General features: G+C 55.5%; 1 protein-coding gene across 1 annotated transcript; it reads right to left on the bottom strand.

Annotated features, from left to right (window-relative positions):
• Window positions 1-1,115: 1,115 nt before the first annotated feature.
• On the bottom strand, window positions 1,116-7,718 carry DDN (dendrin). Its single transcript, XM_053554091.1, has 2 exons — window positions 5,312-7,718; window positions 1,116-4,903 (listed from the first exon to the last, which is right to left on the bottom strand). The coding sequence occupies exons 1-2, from the start codon at window positions 5,764-5,766 to the stop codon at window positions 2,971-2,973; spliced, it is 2,388 nt and encodes a 795-aa protein (XP_053410066.1). The 5' UTR covers window positions 5,767-7,718; the 3' UTR covers window positions 1,116-2,970.
• Window positions 7,719-8,064: the final 346 nt, after the last annotated feature.

Raw genomic sequence — 8,064 nt, 5'->3', positions numbered from 1 at the left:
CACTCCTGCCTTACCTTCCACAAATCCCCAAATGTACTCTCAACCACAGTCAAAGCAGACAATTGGGTAGTTTCTTAAACATACCCTGTTCCAGCATCCATGCCTCTACTTTTGCTGTTCCCTCTATTTGAAATGCACTTTCACAAAATTCTATGTTAGATGCCCCCTTCTCCATGGAGCCTTCTCTGATCACCTAAAATCCACACAGTCTCCTTGTTCAACTCCTTATAGTATTTAACACTCACTGTTCCATACTATCATTTCTGTATTTTCCTCTTCATCCCATTGTCGAGCTGGCCTTCCTCATCTCTCTCCTAGAGACCAGTACAGTGCTTCTGTTTCCAGCAGGTGCTCAGTAAACATTCAGCAATTAGAATTGATGGTAGGTAATTTGAATTGTAGTGGAAGGGATACAGACCTCAGGAACCTTTAACCTCTGCCCAAGGTGCCCCCACTTCCTTTACCTTCTCCAGCAAGAGTTAACTTGAACCTGGCAGTGTGGGTTCCAGGTAGGTTCTGGGATGGACTTTCTCAGGGAGATCTGACCAATGCTCTCCCCTCAGGTTCAGAAACTAAAAGAGAAGATCCTCTCCTCCTGAACCAAGACCAGCTAGCCCGGCTCAGCATCTGTCATCTGAGGCAGCCCTGCCCGAGTCCTGCTCAGTCTCCTGCCAGTGGGGAGTAGGTTGAGATAATTGGAGACTAAACTGGTAAGTGGTTTGAGAGCTGGTTGGGGACCTGAACGCGGAGCAGGAGTTGGAGCTGGAGGCACTCGGTGGGAGTGGGAGCAGAGGAGAGGCCAGGAGGCCAGGCCCGGACTCCATTGAGTCTGGCCAAAGCCCCTGACCTTGCCCAGGCAGCAGCTAAATTTACCCCGGCTGACTCAGCCTTTGCCCGGAATGGGGGGTGGGGGTAGTGAGATGGGGCAGTGGGAAGAGCCAGTGTGGGTAAGGTGGGGGGCAAAGAAGGGAGAGTCCTGGCTGGGGGAGACAGGGATGGGACAGGAGAAATGAGTCCCCCCTCCTCCTCACACCACGGGGAAAGAGCAGAGGTGTCCTGGGGGAGGGACACTATGGAGAAAGGGTCAGTGAAAGGAAGACAATCCCAAGGTTGGATAAAGGGAAGTTTAGATTTATTGAGCGTCTACTGTGTGCCAGGCACTGTGCAAGGCGCTTTACATACATTATCGCATTAAGTCCTCACAACAACCCTGCGAGGTAGGTGTTTATAACCCCCCATTTGACAGATGAGGAAACTGAGGCTCAGGGAGGTGAAGTGATTTGGCCAAGTTCACATGGCTAGTAAATGGCAGAAACAGAAGTGTCCAGGATCAGAGAGAAAAAAAAGACTTCAGTGTCGGGGTCCCAAGTCGGTTGGCTGGCGTGAATGAGTACAAAGAGGGGCTCGGCCCTTTCCAGAGGTCTGGGAGGCCGGAGGCCTGCTCCCGGCTTCGCAGTCTGGAGGTGGCAAGGTGGGGAACTGGCGAGCGCGCTGGGTAATTTAGGGGATCGTGTTAACTGGCAGTGCTGGGATAGTAGGACTAGCAACTGGGGAAATCTGCGACCTGCGCGCGCCCCTTAGTGGTTACAGCAATTATTACAGCCTACACCTACAGGCTTCTTGGTACCAGCCTCCTACCTTGCCTAGTCGGCTTTCTGTAAGAGGCAGAGATGGGATTGAAATTCTCAGGGTTCTTTGAGGTGGGCAATACCACCGGGAGGGAAATTGTGGTAACCCCTGAGGACATTACTGAGAAACATTGGGGAGGAGGAAAAGGTGAAGGCCTAAAGAGGTTCTAAGCTGATTCACTGGCTGCCTTCCCTCCCCAGCTCAGACCACCACAGGCCAGGGTAAGTGACAGGGCCACTATCTCGCCCTGCCTTGGGGAGCCCTCACCTAAACCAGGGAGACTAGGATAGGAGCATCTTGCCCACTTACTCAACTCTCCTGAAAACCCTGCACAGTCCTCCTGAATTGAAAACTACAGATGACAAATGACTACAGATGACAAGGAGGCCACCCAGAAGCACTCAAGAGTCTGTTCACTTATTTCCAACTCTCTCTCTTGGCTTGTTGAGGGGAGGAAGAGATAGAGGCCTCCCCCCAAATCCCAAAATGTCAGGGATGGAAGGACAGACTTTAGAACTCCACCATTTTACATACTAGAAGGCCTAGAGAGAGAAAGTGACTACTGTAAGGTCAACCAGCAAATTAGTGGCAGAATTGGGGTTGAAATTCAAGACTAACACCAAGATGAGCCCTCCTCCTGTTTGGCTGGTTGTTTCTGGACCCATTTCTCTACTCCTACAAACTCCTCTGTCACTTGATCCAGAGCTTCTCTCTCACTTTCTCCCTCCTGCCCTACATTGCCCCTCCTATGACTGCCACTATCCCTGCCCTCCTGCCTGATCCTGGTTAGGTCTCTCTGCTCAGCTCCAGCCTTGCTGAAGATGTCACTTTAATGCCTGTGTGGCAGGCGTTAAATCTATTGCTCACCCTCATCTCTCCTGAAACAAAATTACCAATGGGCACATGCACCATTTCCTTCTTCTTCTTCTTTTTTTAGAGACAGGGTCTCACCCTGTTGCCAAGGCTGGAGTACAGTGGTACAATCATAGTTCACTGTAACTTTGAACTCCTGAGCTCAAGTGATCCTCCCGCCTCAGCCTTCCAAGTAGCCAGAACTAACAGGCACATACCATCAGGTCTGGCTTTTTTTTTTTTTTTTTGTAGAGACAGGGATCTGGCCTCATTGACCAGACTGGTCTCCAATGCCACAGCCTCCCAAAGTACTGGGATTACAGGCGTGAGCCACCGTGTCTGGCCCTTTCCTTTCTTACTTCAAGTATGGGAAGGGGAATGGTTAGTGATACAAGGAAAAGAGAAGCAAAGGAAATCTGTGGGGAAGAACTGGCACCAGTGAGCCCACGGATGAATGCGTTGGGGCACACAAATACAAAAAGGGGCCTTTCATTCCCTTTCCCTATTTTCCTGTGGGGTCCCCTTGGTGTCCCTCGCCCTGAAGAGGGCCTCCTCTGTTTGGCTGATGACATCTAAAATCTGGATACCGTCGCTCAGCTCAGCTGTCTTACCACCTTCCTGGCTGTTCCCAACCCCGGGAAGGGTCCTCTCATTCCGCCAGGAGGCGCCTGGGGCTTCTGTGTCGCTTCCTTCATAGGAGCTACTATGGACGCTGAGCTCCTCAGCTTCGTCCGTGTCAGAGTCCGGGGCGGTGTGGCGGCGGATGCGGGACACGGCTTCCCGCAGGGCCCCAGCATAGGGCCCTGGATTCCGCGCCCAGCCCCGGCCAGCGCACCACTGGACCGCCGCCACTTCCGAACCCTCTGCTCTGCCCACGCCACCCAAAGCTGCCAGGCCTAGGGCTCGGTGCTCTGGAGTACCTGGCTGCGTGGGGGCGTCCCGCAGATTTACTTCACCCACCGGGAGCCCCAAGATACGGGAGGCGCGCTCCTCCAGTAAGGTGTCCCCCAGTTTCCCGCCCTCAGCCTCGCACCCGCGCCCCCGACCGGGCTGGTGTAAAAGGCGACTGCTCAACAGCAGCTTTTGGCAAGGTGGGGGGAGGACTGTGGCCCCCTCGCCCTCCTCCTTAACCGCCTTCGGTTGGCTGGGGGCATCTCCCACAACACGCGGCACTCCAGAGGGCAGAAGTTGCACCTGCTGGGTTTGAGGGGTCGGAACATACTGGGATCGTATCACCACGCACGTGGCGTCAATGACAAAGACGCCTTCTCCACAAGCCGGCCTTCGGGAGCTACGCGGCAAGGTGTGGGCGCGGCGGGTCGTCTTCCAACCCTCCAGGGTCTCGGGTCCTACCCCCTCTCTATGACCCAGGGACTCCCTCCATCCTGTGCCTCCTGGAGCCCAAGGTCTGGGGAGTGTCTGGCTGTGCCTGGCCGGCTGCCTTTTAGGGGAGCCCTTTGGGGAGGGAATCCAGCATTTGGGGAACCAGATCGGTTCTCTTCCTTCTTTCCCTTCCCTCGAGCCTTTGAAGTGGTGCCTGGCCCTAGGCGCGGGACGTGGGGGGCTGGGAGTCGCAGTTGCATACTCTGAAGGAGCTGTCTCCGTGCTTGGGCGCCCCGTAGCTTTGGCTTGGGAATGGCTGTAGCTACCACTATTCAGGCCAGCAGCAGTGAGCCCCACACTTTTCTCCGCTGCCCCCTTGCCAAAATCTGGCCTTGCTATGGCCGCTCCACAGCCCGGGGATCCCCCCAAGAGACCTTGCCCCTGTCGGAGACCCCAGGCCCCGAGGACATCCCGATAGATTCGAGGATCCAACCTCTTCTTTGTGCGCCCTCCCTCTGTCCTGGCTGGGGTTGGAGCTGGGGCTGATGAAGTGGGTGCCTGGGAGAGCGCTGGGCCTCTCTTAGTCCCTAAGGTCCTGTGGGGGCCTTCGTAAGAAGGTGGAGCCACATAGGGTGGCGGCCGGTCCCAGCGGCGTCGTGGGGCGGTCCCAGCAGAACCTCTTAGCAGCAGGTGAGCCTCGTAGCTGGGGGGTCCGGGCCTCCGACCTCCCCAGGGCCCCGCCCACGCTGACCCTGGGTCGCTGTGCGGCTGCGCAGGTGGACGGGGCGGTCGCCCCACTGGCCCCAAGCGCTCTGGCTGTGAGAGAGCTAGAAGCCTTGCAGGCTGGGCCGCCCGAGCCGCGTTGCGGGGCTCTAGGCGGGGCCGACCCGGGGGGCTCCGTCGGGCCCCACCAGCCTTACGCCTTTTTCGCTCGGTCTCCTTGGCCTCCCGCTCCTGCGACGCCGCCTTCCTTTTCTCTTGCTCCCGGGCTCGGACCTCGGCCAGGGACCCCGCCCGCCAGTTGGTCGCCTCCTGCAGCACCCTGGAGGGCCAGGGCCGGCGGGGCGGCACTTCAGGGGATCCCGGGCGGGGCCCACACCTGGGACAATGAGCAGGAACCCAGGTGAGCAGTTTGTGGGGAAAGGGAGCCGAGGTCCGGGGAGCTGGGAGCACTGGAGACCACTTGGGGCAGCCATGTGAAGGGGTGCGTGTGAGTGTGCACGCGTGTGCACGTGCGTATATGTTAGGACTGAAGTCGAAGCGGGACTCTTCGCCATCTCTCCATGCACACTTTAAGAGCGCCTGCCCCATCTCACCTCCTGCCCTTTCTCACGCCCACCCCTATCCCCCAAACAACATGGGAAGAGTAGGCCCCAGCCCTCGGGAGGCGGTGGGAGAGGGAGGCGTGGGAAAGAGAAGGGGGACCAGCAGTGCAAGCTGGCGCCTGGAGGTCCAGACCCCACACCCCGCCCCACCACTCTCTTCCCCTCACCCCGCCTTCACTCACGTGAGGCTCTGGGACCTGCGAGCCCAGTGGTTGGCCTGGAAGTCCATGGGCTGACGAGAAGGGGCGCAGCGACTATAATGACAGGAGATAGTCTTCACTTCTATCACCAACAGCTTGGACTTCTGCACCCAGAGGCATCTGCCGGACTCCTCATCCTGGAGCTCCTGGGGGCTGTTGGGCCCCTTGGAAAATAGCTGGCCATCCAGCATCCTGCCCCACCCCACCCGGCCCCCCACCCTCCCACCCGCCCCAGCAGCCCCCTCCCAGCCCAGGGAGCCGGCGCCCACTGCAGAGCGGCGGGCCCAGGAACTGGGAACTATATATACCCAGGCACACGTGTGTGCTTGTCTGTGTGTGTGCGCGCGCATGTGACACGGCGCAGACGGCTCCGCGTTGCTACCTCCCCCATGTGCACCGCCGCCCCCTGGGGCCCGGGATTGGACGCCCCTTCCCATGGCTGTTGTCCCCCAAGCCTGATGGGACTGTAGGAGTGGGAGAGGGAGGGACTTAAGATTCTAGGTAAAAATGACAGTGCCCCCACCCTTTCTTCAACCTTCCTGCCATTTTAACCCTTTATTTTCCAGCTTGCCAGGTCCCCAGACCAGCAAGGTTCTGCCTGACTTCCTGCTTCAGATTTCGGTTTTCTCAGGGAGTGGTGAGAATAGAACTCAAGGTCTCTGCCTGCCACTCTGCTGGTTTCCATGGGGTTGGGGTGCAGGAGGGGCTGGCCCATGGGGCGGGGGGGGGGGCTATTTTTAGCGGCAGTAGCGTTTGGGTACAGAGATGAGTAACCAGCTCCCATGCAGCGGAGAGGAGGCGGTGGCTTTCACTGAAGCTTTTGTGTGATTCAGGGAAAGCTGCCTTCCCTAAGCTCAAAAAGGTGACCCCTACACCTTTAAGTCCTCACCTTCTCAGTGCTGCAGCCCAGGACTGCTGGTACAACAGGACCCAGGAATCTGTCTTGGCCACCCAAGCTGCCCCACCACTCTCTTTCTAGATGTTTGTCCTTGGACACCTAGCAAACCTTCCCCTGGCAGCAGGCTCTCTCCCCAGTCCACAAGCCAGGATTTTGGGGTCACATTGTTCTGTGCCTACACAGTTCTGCCCAGCTACGGAGGATAGAACAGAGTGCTTATGCACTTCACCCTTACAGAGGGACATGGGGGAATGGTGTGCTCCCTTGGCAAAACTAATCCCCTAGCAACTGAAATGATAAAAGTAGCCTCTACTTTTCAGTGTAGAGCTTCCCCACCCCCTACCACAATGCCTAGTTCACACAGCCCCCACCTGAAGTGGTGCTCAAGATGCTCACCTTTGGACCACATCCTGTCCTGGGGATTGTCACTTATCTGCATGAACCCTCCCTCTAAGCCTACACCAGGTGTCCCCTGATTCACCATGGTAATGTTAGTGGCAGCACAGCCCACGCCAACCCTTCCATGCAGACTTAGCAACCATGCCTGGCAACCATGGCAGCAGCTCCAGTGGAGGGGAGGGGTGCAGGGAGTGGGAAAAGAGAGTTTGTATGGCAACGGTTCCTCAAGAAGAAGAAATAATTTGGCTCTTCTGAGGGTAATAGGTAAAAATAAAAGCCTATGAGGCTCCCAATTGTTATCCCTTGTCTTTCTCTCACCTCCATTCTCAAACTCTGAGACTGGTTGAATTTTAGGGAAAAATGGGAGAAGCAAGAAATCCCAATTTGTTTTCCACTATAATACATGGAGCCTTTTGGGTACAGACTCCCTTTTAAGGGGATGAGGGCCATAAGGGTTGATAAGGAGCAGAGACTGACTTACTGAGAAACAGCCCAACAAAACCCTGGCATCCTGACCCTAACCCTAACACCAACCTTTAGAAAGAACCCAAATATCACTTGACCCATCCACTTTACCCCTCTTGATTCCATGCACCTACCAGTTGCAATGTGACTATTCGCATGAAGGTGCTGCCTTCCACTCTGGATCCCACTAGACCTAAGGCTTTTTAAAGTCCTTGCCGCCTTCCTACACAAATCCTCCTTCATGAGGGAATGTGACATAAGGAGACATCTGTACTTTCCACCATGTATCCACCCCCACATACATAAACATACCCTAATTCTAATAACTCAGAAGCCTCCCTCCCCCAACTTTGGGAATGCGCCTGTGAGGGCTTTGAAGAGGTGAATGCAGAAGCAGGGGTTTCTCTACAGCCTTGATGCAGCACTAAAATTTGAGTTCTGACAAGGGCCTTGATGCTTTTCCCTGATGTTCCATCAGCAAGCCTGGATCGAAGGAACCAGTATGATATGGCTAGGGGTTAGGCACAGTGGCGGTAGGGGCAAGGTATTACTCTGAAATTGCTCCTGGCTTAGATGGGAAATTGAATCATACCTGCAAGGCACTGGTGAGATGGTACCCACAGTCTAGTAGTCGTTATAGTGTTTCCTGCTAGCTACAGTTTTGGTGCACATGGTTTCAGCCCAGGAAGTGGGGCTGACCGGGTGACCATCATCTTGCTGTTCTCCCTTCTGCCCCCTGCCCTCTAATTCATTCTCAACTTGGAAGAAAAGCAAGGGATTTGTAGGTTCAAAGATATTGCCAGCTCAACAAAATCTAAACATAGTCCAACCTTCCCTAAGTAGAGTTGATGATGGTCTCCTAAAGGAGAGCCTTAAGTCTCCTTTGAGGGAAAATCTTGTAACAGTGATAGCTTTCCAAATAGTCATCAAGGATATCCGGGTTCTCGCTAAAGGTCCATGTTAGGGTTAGAGT

Source organism: Nycticebus coucang, chromosome 12 (genome assembly GCF_027406575.1).
Source record: "Nycticebus coucang isolate mNycCou1 chromosome 12, mNycCou1.pri, whole genome shotgun sequence".
Lineage (NCBI taxonomy): Eukaryota > Metazoa > Chordata > Mammalia > Primates > Lorisidae > Nycticebus > Nycticebus coucang.
This window is presented reverse-complemented; position numbering and strand designations above follow the sequence as displayed.

What these genes read in the sequence shown, in the direction of transcription:
- DDN (XM_053554091.1), bottom strand. Translation starts at nt 5,766, where the DNA reads ATGGGAAGGGGCGTCCAATCCCGGGCCCCAGGGGGCGGCGGTGCACAT. An exon ending in CGCAGGTCCCAGAGCCTCAC is followed by an intron (nt 4,904 to 5,311) that starts GTGAGTGAAGGC and finishes TCATTGTCCCAG; the next exon opens with GTGTGGGCCCCGCCCGGGAT.